Source organism: Phacochoerus africanus, chromosome 3 (genome assembly GCF_016906955.1).
Source record: "Phacochoerus africanus isolate WHEZ1 chromosome 3, ROS_Pafr_v1, whole genome shotgun sequence".
Classification (NCBI taxonomy): Eukaryota; Metazoa; Chordata; class Mammalia; order Artiodactyla; family Suidae; genus Phacochoerus; species Phacochoerus africanus.
This window is the reverse complement of record NC_062546.1, coordinates 189,754,538-189,772,121: the sequence shown is the minus strand read 5'-3', so window position 1 is coordinate 189,772,121 and position 17,584 is coordinate 189,754,538. Positions and strand designations below refer to the sequence as shown.

The 17,584-nt window shown below is 48.0% G+C and overlaps 1 protein-coding gene across 1 annotated transcript; it reads left to right on the top strand.

Moving 5' to 3' along the window:
• The first annotated feature begins 2,681 nt into the window (after nt 1-2,681).
• LOC125122278 (RING finger protein 223) lies at nt 2,682-4,191 on the top strand. The gene has a single exon (XM_047770492.1). The coding sequence runs from the start codon at nt 3,081-3,083 to the stop codon at nt 4,083-4,085; it is 1,005 nt and encodes a 334-aa protein (XP_047626448.1). The 5' UTR covers nt 2,682-3,080; the 3' UTR covers nt 4,086-4,191.
• The last annotated feature ends 13,393 nt before the right edge of the window (nt 4,192-17,584 follow it).

Here is a 17,584-nt window from a genome sequence, read left to right as displayed (position 1 = left end):
GATGGAGGAATGTATACATGAGGTTACCCGAAACCACCGCTGTCTCCCATTGGCTCAGGTCCTTGGAAAGAAAACAATTCAACAAACACCATATATATATTCAAGGCATGAGCAGGATTCTTGCAAAGCCAATTCAATCCTGATGTAAATTCTGAGTTCCTTGTTTCTGACTTAAGATCTCTTTCAACACATCTTTCACCATAGTGAAAACCTAATTCCCACTTGAATGACCAAGCTTCATTACACACAGCTGCCGGCAGTGAGCACCAGGCTTCACAGTCTGCATCATGCAAACTTAACACTCTTCTCTCATTCCACTGATAGAAACCCCACATGATACTTTGTAAGTCCTAAAAGTGAGTGACTCATGCTGGGACAGAAAATGATTGGAAATGCTTGTTTAGAAAACTAGCCAAACACAGAGAGTAAACTCCAGCACTGTTAACCAAATTCTGGCAATCAAGGATGATCCCATCAACAGAATGTATTACTGACAAAAACCAAACCGGACCTCTCAAAGAGGGTACCATGGCATCTAAGTCACCATAAACTCTGGAAGACATGCACATAACTTTTGAATAATTACTTTGACTGGGAATGCTGACTTTAGTTGCACTGTTAAGAATTGGGAGATGTTTCCGCCATTGGTTACACTTTAGCCAAACTGGTGACTTTGGTGTAGATCCTCAATCAGGGGTGATTTTGCCCCAGGGGACATTTTTGGTTGTCAACACTAGGGAGGGTGGCTACTAACAGCAATGTGGAGACCACTAATGTGGAGACCAGGGATACTGTGAAACAGCTGACCATGCACACAACAGCACCCCCAGCAAAGCATCATCCAGCTCAAAGCCAACAGGGAGAAACCCTAGCCACACGTCTGTTTCTTAATTCTTCCATTCAATTGTGACAATGCATAATAGGGTGAAATTTTGAAATCTTAAATGTTTTGCCACATGCAAACACAGAGACCTTCAGAACTCTTCCAGCCCCCTTGGCATAGAGGTTGCATATATCTTAGGTGGGTGGGAAGGACAAGGATAAAAATGCAGACCAGCCCCTCCTGTTTCCGAACTTCTCTTCTCCTCACGCCCTGTGGCATTTTTTCCCTGTGACTGCATTATCTCTCTTCTCAGCACAGGATGAATCAGGGCCTAAGGTAGAAGAATGCAATTTAAAATTGTGCTTAAAATGCACAGTTCCAGGCTCTTCACGCTCAAACAACTAAAGGAGGGAAAGAGAAAGGAGATGGCAGGAAGAGAGGGATAAGAACTTAACTCCCTCCACTATTGTTTGGTTTGTGTAACTTTGTAACATTCTGGTCTTTTTCTGGTGTTCTGTCACCCTGCTGTTCATTGTTCACAGCCTCCATCACAAAATGATATAGTTTCAAAAAATCTCATTTTTAAGATTTGAAACTAGGAAATGGAAAGTGTGTAGTTTTCAATGAGCTTCGCCTAAGATCTTTCAAACTTGAGACATCAATCACATTCTCTAGCCACGCAGAGTAAAAACTACATTTATTTTCAACTGTCATAGGAACAATAGTTAGGACAATTCCTCCTCCAGTCTGCACATCTGTGCTTCACTGGTTTCTTTTCTTTCCTTCTTTCTCTTCCTTCAGCTTGATGCCTATGCATTCATCTTTTCCACCAATATCCCCTGGGGTATCTTGCTGTCTTTTGCAGAGAATCCAGAGAGAAAGTGGGAACATTCCCATCTCACAGGGACCCAGAGAGCCATCCTCTTTCCCTTCCTTCTTGGGGTTGGGGAGGCTCTCTCTTCTTAGGGTGAGGACCAGCCTGGAGAAACAGGGGAACAGAACCTTCTTATTAGGAATGTCTAAACACCACCCCTCACATGGTCCCCAAACCCACCACTCCTATATCCTACTCCATATTCCTCCAAGAAGTGCTGCTTCTTGCTAACATGCTCAGATGGCTTCTCTTAAGTTTTAATAAAATCTGAAAGATGTCTCATGTTACTCATGGAGTTTGCGGATCTTTACATCTGTGTGTTAAAAGTTTAAGTGGACCAAGGCAGTGAGTGATGGCAGCGGCTAGGTTTAATCTGGACGTTAAAGTTCTGTGAACCTCTTTGACATGTCCCCCTCTCTGGCACTGTAACCCGCACAGCACACCCAGGAAGTTGCTACCTCCATCCCGTGTGGTCAGCGTCAGGAAATCAGCAAGATCTGGCTATGCCTCCTTAAAGCTCAGGAAGCAGTATTTCAGAGGGGGAAAAGGTATTGTTCATTCCAAAATTTCTTCCAAATGGTGAAAGGAAAATGCCATCCCTCGGCTTCCACCCTGAGAAGAACGCTGCCGGGCTGCCAAAGCAGCTGGGCTTTGCTAATAAAAGCGGAAAGTGCAAATGTCTTGGTGACGACCGGCCTTCGCCCTTGGACAGAGAAATGAGATCACGATTTTCACGAAGACTAGAACCACCGCTGCCGCCACTGCTGAGGCTGCTGCTTCCCCTCCCTGTGCGGGTCCGCATTACATCACCGGTGAGCTCCTGCGGTTGGGGGAGAGGAGGCTTTGCCAGGGACGCAGCCCCAGACCAAGAAGAATAAACACAGAATAACAACGATATAGGGGGGAAGGGAGGAGGGAGAAGGAGAAGGAAAAAGCAGGACCAGGTTTCCCACCGCCACCTTGAATGTGTGTATGGGGGAGTGTGTTGCATGGGCATCAAGTCCTTAAGCAGCCGTACCCCAAATTCCATACCTGCATCGCCCTCTGTCCCGGCGTCCCCCAGTCGCCCTCAATTCCCAATTCCAAGTCCAACAAAAACCAATATCCAAAGCGGCCAGAGAAGCTTCCTTGAGAGGCCCAAGGGGGACGGCAGAGAGGCTCCCGGGGACTGGGAGGGACCGCGGTGCCCGCACCTCCTTGGGAGAGTGGGGGGAGGCGGTCGCCGCTACGCCCCCGCCCGGCCCAGCCAGCAGTGCCTCCCCCGCCAGGCGACAGCAGCCAGTGGGGGGAGGCAGAAGCGCCTCCTCCCCGCCCTGAGCCGAGACAGCGGCATAGGGGGAGGAAGGCGCCTCACCTTAACCCTGATGAGGGGCGGATCATGCCATGGCAGCGCCAGCAAGCGACAGCGGCGGCGGCGAGCAGAGTCCAACCAGCAGCCCTGGGAGCTCCACAGGAGCAGGAAGCACCGCGGTGGGAGCCCGGGACGGTGGGGAGGCCGGAGCCCGGAGCGCAGCGGTGGCGATCTCCGGCCTCCCTCCGCTCGAGGACTACGAGTGCAAGATCTGCTACAACTACTTCGACGCAGACCGGCGCGCGCCCAAGCTGCTGGCGTGCTTGCACACCTTCTGCCAGGAGTGCTTGACCCAACTGCAGCTCCGCGCCGCCGCCGCCGCCGCTACCACCGCGCCTGAACGCCCGCAGCGCCCGCCGCCCTGGCACGGCCCGCCAGGCGCCATCGCGTGCCCGGTGTGCCGCCACCGCACGCCGCTGCCCGACAGCCGCGTGCATGGCCTGCCCAACAACACCAAGCTCGCCGAGGCCTTCCCGCTAGCCCTGCGTGCCGCGCACGACCCGCTGCCCCAGGACCGCCTCCCGCCGTTGCCCGCGCGCCGCCCAGCGCCGGCTGCGGCCCTTTCGCCCTCCCCGGCCCAGCTGCCACCGCCGCCGCCCGCCGAGGACGCGGCCAGCGAACCACAGTCCCGCGCCGGCCTGCGCGCCCCAGGCGCCTACGAGAGCTGCCAGAACTGCAAGCGCGCTGCCCTCACCGCAGGCTGCGTCTGTGTCGTCTTCTCCTTCCTCTCCATGGTGGTGCTGCTCTTCACCGGCCTCATCTTCGTCAACCACTACAGCGGCGGCGGGGCCGGGGCACCCCCCGGAGGCGGGGCGCCCCCTGGCGCAGCCCCTGCAGCCGGTTCGCCGTCGCCTTCGCCGGTGGGGCCCATTTGCCTGTCGGTGGCCAGCATCCTGGCGCTCTTCTCGGTCGTCGTCACTTGGGTCATCTGCTGGCTCAAGTACCGGCCCGAAGGCGCGGCCCCAGGCTCGGCTGGGGGAAACGGCCCGAGGGCGCGGGGGGCGACGGCGGGTGGCGCGCGGAGGAGCGACACGTAGCGGGGTCCCACTCCTGGCCGCCCTCCTGCACCTCTAGCTACGCGCAGCCCAAGAGGAGAGGGCCTCTGGCCCAGTGCGATACAGCTTCTTCACTCTTTCCTTGCGGCTCCCAGACACGCACCCCCTCATCGCCCGGCCACTGCGGAGTCTCTGTTTCCTGCCTCTCTTGCCTTTCACGTCCCCTCCTCCACGCTGGGCCAGAGAGGAAAACCGAGGAGGCTGGATGAAGGTGAGGAGTCCCGCCGTCTCCACAGACTGTGCAAGGTTAACTTCCGCTTCATGTACCACCCTCATTCTCACCCGAGTGCACAGCCTACCCTCCCTGGAGTCTGAGGATTTGCAAAAAGAGGAGGAAAAAGGAGTGAGACCCCCCCGCTGCCCCGCTTGGAAGCTGGCTTTCTGGCTTCTGTGACTCGAGTTTCTTTAAGGGTATAGGTGCGCGCGCGCACGTCTGCCGCAGCTGTGAATGGACCTGAATTGTCCAGAGGAAGAATGAATGAGACGTAAACTTGAGAGGAAAGTATCCCTACTTCCTGCAGGTCCTGGAGAGTGAGTGAGCGGAGCGCTGAGAGTGATGTACACCCCCCAGGGGCAGGGCTCGGAGGTGCGTTGGGCGATTGGACAGACCAACTGCTCGCTTCTGTGCGCGGTTGGGCAGGTGCACAACACGTGTGCGCGCTCGGATATGCCTCCAGACTCTTTCGAGCAGGGAAGTGGCGGTGCGCACAGGGCCGTGGAACCTTCTGCTCGCGGCCGGGCAGAGTCCAGAAGACCCATCTCCTTGAAACTTGTGGTTGCTTTATTCATGGCGTTGCTACCAGGAAGTCATTTCATCCTCTGTAACTGGACTCAGGGAACTTAGAGGCCGTTCTCCCTTCTCCTCTCAAAACTGACTTACTGTTGCCCCCACCTGGAAGATATTGAAAGCTATTCACGCACAATAGAAACTGCAGGCTTTCCCTGCCTTTTTTCTTAATTTCATTTTAAAAATAATTTATTTTAGGATATATAAATCTGGAAATGCTGTGCATTAAAATTCTCAGAAAAGTTGTTTGATAAGCAGTAATATTTCTCCTGTACCTCTAGTCCAAATACATTTCAAAATTAGGAGCAGAGAAGAAAGGCGTGTTGGTAATTAATTCAAGATTTTATACTGGGAAACAACAAATGACTTTCAATTGTCTGATAAAATAGAAAATAATGCCCAAAGACTAAACTGACAAGTCAACTGACGTCTTTCTTCCTTTGATTATAAGTATATATTATACTTATCAGAAAAATATTATTTTTAATTTAACTGTTTGATATGATTAAAAATCAATGACATGTTCACATCCAATCACATTAGATGAAAAATAATACATATCCGATTTTGTAACTAAAAAAGACGAATTGGGAGCATATGTTGCAGGTGGATTACATGTTTTTTAAGGAAAAAAAAAACCCAATTGTTCCAAATGTATTTTATATGAAAACATTCTTTATTCCATCTTTTGAAATTTGGAATAAGACAAAGTTTTCATATCTAAAAAATCACAGAAGCTACTGAGGGTATGTTATTATTCCTCATGTATTTACTCAAGCTGTCTGCATGATATCCTAAAACTATTCTATTAACTGAACTTGAATGGAACATTTGTATCTATCATAGAGTGAAATAATTTATTGGCCATTGATAAGTGTATGGCTGCAATTCAGGAATTGCAGTTTGGTGTGTTTTGTGTCTGCACTGTCTTAATAAAAACAAGAAGCATTTATAGAAAAACCTCTTTTAATGGAATTTATTTCATGACGAAATTGCTCCAAGTTATTTGGGCTGCCCTTTTCTTCCTGAAATACATATCACCATGTAAATTATCATTTTACATTCTAAATGAGGCTAAGAGAAAAATAACTCACGTACGGGAGTACATTGCTAGGGTGGGCAATTTCATGTAATTACTTCTAGGGTTTAATAGAACCTCTGAAGGCACAGTGAAATCTGTTGCATTCTAAAGTCTTACCCATCCTCTCCTGTAACTTTCCCCTAAAACAACTGTTAGGTTTTCTCAGTTTCTGCAAAATGTTTTCAGGTTCCCAATACTAAGAATCACATCTCAGAGACTGGTTTGAACTTAATTTTACCTCCAACAAGTAACTCATGTTATTTTTATTTCTATATTCACTTTTGTCTTTTATTCTTTATCTCCAGTGCTGAGATTCTGCTAGCATTCACAACTGTTTAGTTGCACAAGTGCATCTACACATGTGTAATTATTAGCATGTATACATGCTAGTAACAGAACTTTGTGGATGCACACCCATGTACATGTGGAAACACACACATGTTTGTTTTTTCACACCTTTAAGCTGGCAGCCTAGAAGGTCTGTCTAAGGTTACTTGAGGACCAGCTTACTTCTTATAGATTTATTTATGTTCCAAGAAGAAGATACACCAGTGACATAAACCAAATTATTCCTCATAAATGAGAAAGAGGTCTTTGAATTTCCTGAGTCACAAGACAAGCCACATTTTTTTCTATCTTAGGTTGCACATGTAATGAGAACTTTGAGAACACTTTAAAATCAAATAGATACAATTAGTAGCTCAGTACCTGAACATAATTATTTCTTCTTGGCTAACCTCATTTTATTGTTAATTTCTGACTTCTTTATTAGGAATTGAGTGGCAGGATGAGGTTATAGAAAACTTTTGTCCCATTTCTAGTGGGTTTTTTTTTTTTTTTGGCATTCAGGTGCCCCCCCCCCCCCTCCTTTTGCAGATGTGATTTCATCACACATGTATCATCTGGAAAGTCCCAGTACACCAGCATGTTAGACAGTATGAGTTTATCAGAAACTGGTGAAGTAGTGAGTTAGCTAGAGGGGTCCTGTGACAGTGGAATGCTTTTCTCCCTTCTCTTGGAAATTCTCGAATTTTGGGGGAGAGCTTGGCTCAATTTCTGGGCATAGCTCCATCTCCCGAATGTGAACCCAGCAAAGTTACTGCAAAAAACAGACCTGGTCTGGCCTGCACACCTGCTCAAGAACTCATGTTTTCCATGGCCCAGATTCTGCTTAGGTTCTGAGACTGCTGGTTAGAGTTGTTACCAGGCTCCTATAGAATCTAAATTTCAAGTGAAAGAAACTCATCTATTGGGTGATAGATTAAATACTTGGCTTCTGAACATAATATGATTTGGTGAACAGTGTCCACATCCATAAAAAACATTGGTTTGGGATTTAAAGACCAGTAACCTTACTCAGCAGAGTTTGAATGGGGGCTCTCTCCTTTCTTTGAAAGACCTTGGCAAGTCACTTAACCTCTTTAAGTGTAAGGCTCCTCATCTACAAATTGGGAACAAAAAGAATCAGCCCTGCTTCCCTTTGGGGGTTGGCATAAGGATTTGTATACACAAGAAGGTCTATGGATGAAAATGCTTTGGAAGCAAGCCCTGCATGGATCCATAGTTTTATTTTCATTCAGGTTTGCAAGGGTCTAACATCACCTTCCCAGGGAGGTCTGCCCCACCCCACCCTCTTGATTTCCAAGGAAATATCTATTGAAATTTTATTTTCTTCTTATGTTTACTATTACCTATAATAGTAAGATAGTCATTTATTTGCTATGTGTTTTAACTCAACCTCCAGCAACCTGAATGTAAAATCAAGGTGGAAAACTTCTCTGGTTACCCACTCTACCCACAAAGCCTTAGCTGGTTCTCAGCATATGGTAAGCGCCAGATTATAGTCTGTTGACTTGACTTCAAGGGAAAGCCTGGTCTGAATGTTGAGTGACTTGTTTGCTCCCTTCACTCACTCTGCCATTCAGTAACCCCTGAGACCCTAGGCTTAGGTAAATAGTTGCTTTCCCCTACTTCATAAAGATTTTTGAAAGGTGAAAAAAAATGCCTCCAAAGTACCTGAGTTTTGAGAAAAGTAATTTCTATCACAGTGAAAATTTCACTGCAGTATAGTCAATGACAGGAGACAATGAAGAGACTAAAAGACATTTGGGCTCCATTTCCAATCATTTTCTGCATTGTGAGATTTCAAATTCTGATTCCTTTTGGCTTCCTTCTTTATAGGCATGTCTGCACCATCCCCTCCAAAGCTAGCAGCACCTACTATAATGTAAGTTGGGATAAACTCACATTGCAATGAAATTTCCCCACAACATTGAGATCAAGATCTATCAATTTCTCATGATTTATTGCTCCTTGTTTTACTAATTCTTCAATTTTTGCCATTTTAAATTATCCTTCATAAACTTGTTAAATTTATAATCTCATTAATTGAGCAATCCCTCCCATTATTCTGTGATCCAATTCATCCCCTTTAATCATTTAATTCCCATTAGCCAATGTTCCTATTTTTAAATTTCTGCTATGATAAAATGTGATTAAGTTCATGTCATGGGCATTGAACTTCGTCCCTGTTTGGTGTGTAATTTACCTTTCCTCCTTTGAAATAATATGCTTTCATTGTATATGTTAGAGTGTAAGTTTGTTTGAGAAATATCTACGAGTTACTACAGTAACTATTTCTAGAATGAAACGACTGAAGCCAGATCTAGCTCCAAGTTATGTAAATGAAGAAATTGTGACAGAGATTTTCTCTCTCTTTTGCTAGATCTCTTTTGATTGTTCATTTAAGAAAAGCTTTGTACTATATACCATTGACATTGTTTCTATTCATCAATCAAACATGTGGCTTCTGTTCTCTTACACAAAACTAAAATATGCCAAAGAGAGGCAAGTTTGTTTCTGTGAAACATTCACCATCATTCTTAATTATAAAATACACTCAGGGAAGTAAGAGTGTTCAATGTTCAATTTCCAGGAATATTCCTAGGAGCTCAGGAAGAATGTGCACACTCCCTTTAGAAAAAAAAAAAAAAAAGTCTTTGCATGTAAAATTGGATTATCGTTGGTTTAGAAATACCACATCTCTATGGGGTGGAATAGGAGGATGCTGAAGTGGAAAGAAGGAGGGTAGAGAAATGTGCAAGAAACTTTGCTTAGCCCTTAATATTACAAACACATACCCCAGAATAAATGGGAAAGAAGGGAAAGTTAAATCACTGTGAGAACAGAACACTTTTATTTCAACATTTATTTTGAACGCTTTTATTATCAACAAATGACCACCATCGTTTCAAGAACCACAGTAATCGTCGAGTGGCTCAGCTACCTCTTACAATGACAGAGTACTCTCCATCATATGGAAATGATACTTTGGTAAGATTTATATGTCTACTGTGTGTTCATTTAGAAATAATTTGTAGTCAAACTTGAGAGGTAGAGAGCAATTGCACCTGGTTTGCAGTTGGGGTGGAGATTAAATGTGAAGTAGAAAGTTTTTGTTTGGAAGAAAATCTAGGACTGAACTCTGCAAGGACGAGAATTGTCCCTAGAGCCCATTTCTTGTTAAATTCACACACATTAACCTTATTTCCTGATTGCAGCCTTAGAGGAGGTTCGCAACGCAGGCTGCGGGTTAGAATTACCTGGAGAGCTTAAGAAAAAAAAAAAAAATGCGGAAGCAGGCAACCCGCCCCTGCAGACAGTATTTAATTGGTCTGAGAGTGGGGGTGGGGTGAAAAGAGGAGCGCATCAGTATTTTTAAAAGGCGCCCCGGGTGACTTTACAGAGCAGCAAGATTTGAAAGCCATTATACTTCACAACGTTTTTCTTATTGAAAAAATGACGCTCCCCCTAATCTTACTTTAATGAACTAACGCTGCCAGGTTTCTTAGAAACCGGGTGACGTGGACCAATGCCCGCAATTTGGAAGTGGCCCTAATTTGGATAACTATTTGATCGTGGCTCTGATCTCTTACAGGTCTCACTCTCTCTCTCTCACGCACACGCACCCAGTCACACTCTTGTTGATTTTGTAGTCCCAGGAAAGTTAGGTAAATATTTGCATCCCCTTTTAGTGCCTGTGGTCTTTGCTAAGGTGGCCAGGGTGACTGCTGCGCTCCCGCACATTACGGGGCTTTTCCATGGGTGCCCCTCTGCCCCTCAAAATAAGTGTGTGATTGCCAAATCCCGTGAGTTATCAAAATTCAGTGACAATGTGGGGATCTGAGGGAGGATTATGTGGATAACCAGGAAGTCTCGAGATTAACAAAACCTCGCCAGTTGACAGCTATGGGTGTCATCGCCTGTAACGGCAGAGAGTGAAATTGCTGGTGGCCAGTAGGTGTGGACGTGCGAGTAGATCCACCGCAGAGAGTCATGTTTTAAAATATTTACAGGAGAGTTATTAAATTATTTTAAAAGATCCTTGTGAGTAGCGGTTCAGCGTGCAAATTAATTCCACGCTTTTGGATCCAGGTGTAAAGGGATTTGCACCGAAACTGGGCGGCCTGCGGGCGGTGGAAGGCTGGGGATTACCTCGATCTCTCTCTGTTTGGACGCAGACGCCAGGAGTGGCTCTTAGCGCAAGAACTCTCAGAGGAATAGCGGGGGCGCGCGGGGCGTTGAAGCTCCCCCTGCGGTCATTCGCCGAGATAGTTTTCCCAGAGGCTTCTGAGCGGGAGGGGTGGAATCTGCATTATGGGGCTGGCCTGTGCCCGCACCCTCGCAGCCTTCTGAGCAGGAGAGAAATCGAGGCAGCCTAGGGCGACAGGCTGGTTCCCAAACTGGGCCAACGACAACTACTCCAGCGTGTCCCTTTGGCAGCCCCCAGCCCCAATTCCCAGCCTGGGAGCCACTGCATGTGCGATCCTGAAGGGCAGGAACCGGCCAGGGAGAAACCAAAGGCACAAGAATGCTGTCAGCTGCCCACTCATGGCTCTCAGGGAGACCAGCTGGCACGATATCGTGTCACACCGTCTAGCCACTCAACATCGCCGTTTAGCTTGTTGGCTTGTTTTGTCTTTTCATGGAAACTGGCCTTTAGCCCTAACTCCACGGATTTTACGGCACTCCGATTTCAGGGTCTGAAGGTCTACGATCCAAAATCCACTCCTGGATGTCCCAGGGCCCCTCCCTGCGCCCTCCCCAAAGCTCAGCGTTCGCATCTATTCTTAAAAATAGCAGGGAAGCCCCAAACACGCAGGTTAAGAAAGAGACACCCAGTGCAGTGACGGCGGGGGCGCGGAATTGCTTGCCTGTCCTTCGTTTCTCTGCTGCTTTTTGGCGCCCAACCCGGTTTCTCCGAGAATCCCAAACCCGCCGGGCTCTGAAAACCCGGGCCCGCTTCCACAAAGGCTTTCAAAGATGCAAAAGGTGTCCCGACACGCCTTCCCACTGTCCGGGGGAGGGCTGGCGAGACGTGGACAGGAAGGGCTGGGGACTTGGAAATACCTTAGGCGTCTTCAGGTTTCCTTTTGGAAAATCTTCGCAGTTCCCCCAAGGGGCGGCGCGAGCATCCCACCCCAGACCTTCCACCACCACCCACAAGATGGTCCGGAAGAAGGCAAAGTTCACCACCCAACTAGGTAGGTGTCTAGAAGGACCTCAAGAAGCCCGGCACTTGGCATGTTCCAAATCTAGCGCTGATTCTCAGGGAGGCAGGAAGGTTTGGATTCTGCCTGCAAATGTTCATCAGCTGCCTGCCGCGTGTCCGGCCCGAATTAGAGGCGGCTGGATGATGCTAATGTGTGTCAGATTCTTCTCCGAATGGAAATATAGGCTAAGGAACTCCCTGAAAGTAAGAAAAAGGTTGTTTAAAATAAGCAAAAATTTTAAAGTGAGCTTATATCATGGGCTGTGTTTTAAAAGAGAACTGAAATGGAGTAAATTTCCAAATTATTTTCAATGGAGATAAAACAGACCAGTGCCTCCCAGAGGCATTAAAGCTAACTTTTGTTGAAATTATTAGCAATAATGAGAGGTAAAGTGTTTAACAGGGCAAAAGATGAGAGATGTTTAACGAGCTCCCAGATCTCATTCCTTTGGGGGTGTGATTCGAGTGTTAGAAGACTGTAGGACTTTCTAACTGAACATGCATGGTGACACCACATTGTTGGGGGGAGTGTAATTTCTAGTTTAGCTGCTTCCTAGCTGTGTGACCTAGAGCAAGTTAAGTAACTTCTCTGGTCCTCTTTTTTTTTTTTCACTTTAACTAAACACAATCTAGTTGTTTTGAGCTGTAAGTAAATTAATCTTTACAAAGGGCTGAGAATAATGCCAGTACCTACGAAGTGCTTAATAAATATATGCTATTACTCTTAGAGAATCTTATATTACTCGTATAAGTATATAATGATAATGTGCTGGTATCATTATGTGCTGTTGTCACCACATAACCAATTTCTCCAATTCTCCCAATATAGTATATTCAAGATGGGGAACACAAGCTGCTGGACCAAGGGGTACCAGGCCCTCTGAGCACCCATGCTGCCAACCGCAGAACACTGGGAGTGTTCTGAGAGAAAGCCCCTGAAAGTGGGGTTCAATTCCTAGGAGGGAGGATGCCCAGAACAGGCGATGGAGAGATGGCTTAGCAGCCAATGGTGGTGGGCAGAGGATGGTGGCATCAGAAAAACCTGACTTCCCCACCCTGCTCTCCTCACTCTGGCACACTGACAACTGATTTTTGAAAGGATTTGTTTCAAGTCTTGATTTTATCCATCCTTGCCCCCACCACCTTACACTTCTATAGTGCGTGAGCTGGCAAAGTCCAATCTCTATTTCTCATTATTTTTTTAAAAACATAAATGAATTTTAAAACCTTGGGAGCAAACTACATGACTAAAGTCAATATTAAGTAAGGATGTGTGTGATGTGTCTGGCACATAGTAGGATCATAACTATTGTATTTTTCTTCCTAATAGTTTTTTCTTCATCTCAAACCTGCTGCATCCTGCTCTCCCCTAGAATACAAGTATCTCCCCCCACACGCATAGCCTGGAACAGTGCAATAGGGATTCAGATGACTTCTGTCCTTCAAATCAGAAACAGTTGATCCTTGTCTCCTACAAACTCCCTTTAACTGACATCAATTAGGATTCTTTTTATTGGAAATATCTTAATCATAGTATTTCTTTAGTATTTTATCATTCTCGTTCCCTCTCCCCTTTTCAGTCTTAAAGCAATCCTTTCTTCTAGGGGTTTTCATTTTCTTCTCTCTCTCATTTTTTTTTTCTTTCTCTGAAACCCTCCATTTTAAAGATACAATCCTGCTTTTTGAGCTCATAAATCTTAGATTTCTCCCTGCCCATGCCTTCCACAGAGTTCCCAATGCCCTAGGATCTAGTTCCTGCCTTCCTGGGTCCCCATCCTTCCCAGTGAAACCCTACCTTTTGCTCTTCTGAAAAGGGGCTTCCTCCCCAGTCAGAGGAATGGATGCACGCCCCCTCCCCGACCTGAAAATGGGACTTTGTTCTGAGGGACTAGTGATTATCTGTTTCTATTACAGGGATGAGTCTTGGGATCTCTGGACTCTCTGAGAACCTCCTCAGCCTGCTTCAGAGATAGAAAAATGAGGTCTGAGGTGCTGTAGGGATTCCCTTTCCACTTGGCCTCTCACCTCTGCTGCCGGTGCGCACTGTTTCTGTCTCTCTCCCCTAAGTAGTAGCTCCAAAATTTAGCAAAACTTAAAAAAAAATCTAGTAAAACTTTGCTCAATCAATTTTTTTCCTGACAAGTAAAAACGGCTGCCTCTGGCTGAGAATTATTTCCACATACTGTTTTGGGGAAGCCTGTGGCCTTTGGCCACCACCTCATCTGCTGGGTCCCTTGAAAGCGGCAGGTGCCTTCAAAGCCTACCTATTAATAATTCATGAAGCCTTGTGAAGACTTTCTCTTCTGAGTGGTCCTGCTGGTTTCTCTCCCACTTACAAAACCTTTAGCTTGGGAGTGATGATGGTTCACTAGGGTCTTGGGCTCTCCTGGAGGAGTTCTTCAGAGTGGGGCCAGCTGTCAGGATGACACCCACACCTGCCGTCCCTGTGAGGTGCAGGGCTTGTCTAGTCACCCCAACATTTCTCCTGCCTGGAAGGAATTTTCTCCTGTTTGGGGGATGGGACTGACAGGTGCCAGTGACTGGGGGAGGGGGACTGGACACCAAGGAGTTGGGCCTTTCTTTCTTTATTTTATTTTATTTTTTGTCTTTTTGCTATTTCTTGGGCCACTCCTGTGGCATGTGGAGGTTCCCAGGCCAGGGGCCGAATCGGAGCTGTAGCCACCAGTCTACGCCAGAGCCACAGCAACGCTGGATCCGAGCCGCATCTGCAACCTACACCACAGCTCATGGCAACGCCGGATCATTAACCCACTGAGCAAGGGCAGGGATCAAACCCACAACCTCATGGTTCCTAGTTGGATTCGTTAACCACTGCGCCACGACAGGAACTCCGAGCCTTTCTTTTCTTTTTTTTAATTCAATGAATTTTATTGTATTTATAGTTGTACAACCATTATCACAACCTAATTTTAGAACACTGCCATCCCAAACCCCCAGTCTCCACCTCCCCCCACCAACCTGTCTGCTTTGGTAATCATGAGTTTTTCAAACTCTCTGAGTCTGTCTCTGTTCTGCAAATAGTTTTATTTATACCCCTTTAAATTTTATTTCTTTTCATTTTGTTTTATTTTATTTTTAAAATTTATTTTGGGGGGCTTCATTTTCTTTTAAATGAAATTGCAGTTTCCAGACAACAGACACTGAGAGGAAGATGCCTAAATCTGTGCTGGATTTCTGAGCCACAGACATGGGAAGGGAGGGGTTGGGGATATCTGGATCTCCTGACCTCCAATGGTGACATGTGACATGTGCTTCCTCGTAGAGGTGTGTGTGTGTGTGTGGGGGTAGCTTTAAGGACGTCGTTCTGTTGGTGGGAAGTTTCAGTAGTCACCATTCCAAGAAGCCTAAACCAAGTACCTTTAGAAAAAGGACAGGGGGAATCATTTGGAGAGACTAGGAGTCCCAAGGGAACCCAACAGGTGCACATTCTAGGCAGAGCACCTCTGCAGGTTTGGCTGCCCAGGCTCTGCCCTGAGTTGGACAGGACTTCATGGTGTAATAATCCTTTAAGATGTCCACCTAAAAAGCTCTTTCACTTTCTTCCTTCACTTTTTTCCTTCTTCCAGCAACCATTCCTTCCTACCTCCTTTTTGGGCAGGAACCTCTGCTGAGCCTGCTCAGACTTTATCCACTGAAATAGAAATGCCCTCCCCCCATCCCAGCTTTGCATGCCCCCCTCCCCCCTTGAGCTTCTCCAGAGCTGAGCTGCACCCTTAAAATCTCCTGACAGGTTGCGTTCATATTCTTTGGGGTCATTTTCTGGAAAGTAGGCCCTGCCAGGATGAGGGCCCTGGTGTATTCCCACCACACGTGCAGCCCCCCCACACTCCGCCACCGCCCCTTGGAACAGCAAGTAGAAGCTTAGCAAGTTTGTGCGGAATGAACGCTGCCAGAGGGGCAGCTCTGGGAAAGTGGTGGGAAGACAGGCTGACCATTCAGGGGGGGAGGGAAGGGTAGAGTAAGATCCTTACAACTACCCCTGGAAAATGCTTCAAAGGCCAGGGTTGCACGTGTCTCTGGTTCTGGGGGCTGAAAGGAAATTTTAATGAAAATTTTCACAGGAGGGAATGAATGATTGAGAGTGTCAGACAGAGAGAGTGCCCAGCCTCCACCAGGAGGAAGCAGCAAGAAAGAGGGCACCGCTCCAGGTGAACCTAAGGCCAGGAGGGTGGTGCTAGCTCACCTTTGCCTCTCTCACCTCTTGGCTCCACAAGCATAGCCCAAAGCAGGACAGTAGGCCAGGCTTCTCCTCAGGCCATCAGGTCCCCAGGCCATCAGGCCACGTGCCAGTTCTGGGTAGCTCCAGGAACCGGGCTCATGGGAGAAGCTCAGATTTCAGTGAGACTTTCTGCCTCCTGGGGAGGCCCTGAAAGGCCTCTGGGCCAAGGAAGCCCAAGAATGCAAGAGCCCGTGGCCCAGTCCTTTAGAGCGGAGTAGGCTGAGGGCCTTCCAGTGCCAGGCTTGAGATGGCAAAACCAAGAGAGGCAACTACTCAGGGTGGGATCTTTGCTGTCCCACTCAGAGAGGCCAAGAAGAGAGCTTGTTCAGCACCTGCCTCATCCACTATGGCCTCGTAATAGTTAGGTTTGGGTCCTGAACACACACACACACAACCTGTCTTTTTATATTTAATCGTAAATACTTTTTTTTTTTTTTTTTTTTTTTAAGGCCCACACCTGTGGGCCAGGGGTCGAATGGGAGCGGCAGCCGCCCGCCTAGCCACAGCTATCGCAAGGTGGGATCCGATCCTGGTCTGGGACCTACACCACAGCTCAGGGCAACATCAGATCCTTAACCCACAGAGCGAAGCTAGGGATCCAACCAGCGTTCTCATGGATCCTAGTCCGATCAGTTAACAGCTACGCCACTAAGGGAACTCCTGTGCTCTTGCACCCGCCAACGCAGGGGAGGAGTTGGCCTCCTGCATGCTTTTAAGGTCTCCCCTGCCCCGCCCCCAAAGGGCAGCTCTAAGGGGCTTTCTTTGTGCGGCAGGACCGGTTTTACGCTCTCCACCCCTATCGCTTGGCCCCTGGGGTAAAATAAGTCTCTCCCTGGATCGCTGTTGAGCAGGGATTTGGGCTCCGCAGAATCGATTTCTGTCGGGCCCCTCCCCGCAGCATCCCAGGGAAGAGGAAGGTTGGGAGGTGTGTGGGGCCAGCGGGAGCGGGGAAGGGGAGGGCAGAGAAAACGGGTAGTGGGTGTCTGCACGTGAGTTTCTGTGTGTAAACCAGCAAGTGTTCAGATTGGGGAAGTATGTGAGCGAGGGACTTGCAGGCTCCGATGGGGCTCTAGGAACCGTCGGGTGGGCATGCAGCAGGTTCTGGGCTCTGGCAAAGGCCAGGCAGGTGTAGTCCGGAGAACCGCGTTTCCTCTGGCCGCCGCCAGCCGGGAAAGGTGGACCGATGCGCGCGAAGCCTCCTTCTCCTTCCCCAAGGGCGCTGGGGAAGGGATTACGCTCCCGCAGTACTTTCGCTTTGGGCCTGATTAATGCCAACCGCGCACTGAGGGTTGCGTAATTAATAAAGATTACGCCAGTTTTGTCGAAACGTCTCTCTTAATTAATGGAACGGAGGACGGGAAGGGTGATTTACTTGCATTTGGAAAATTCCCTTGGCGGTGCAGGCTTTGCGATGGAGGCGGCCGCTGGGACCCAAGCCACAACCGTCCTGAGGCGCTTCTCTTTACGGATGGAAGTGTCCCCCATCCCGTTCCCCTCGCCTCGCGGTCTCGGGGACCCACTCCCTAGGGCTCAACGTCCACACCTCCCCTCACTCCCCTCCCCTGCTCTGCAGCCACTCTAGTCCCGGGCGGTCCTCTCTTCTCTCAAGAGCAGCACTCCCCTCTCCCGCTCCTCCCCGCATGCTCCCGGCTGCGCCTCCTTACCGCTGTCCCCTGAGTGGCCGGGGGCGGGGGTGGGGGGTGGCGGTTGGGAATCTCTGGGAGCCGGGATCACTAACTCTGACTCCGGGGCTCGGCCGGGGCTCCCGTCGGTGCTCTTGGAGAGGGGGCCTCGGGAAGGAAAGAAGCCCCAGCTCCGCGTC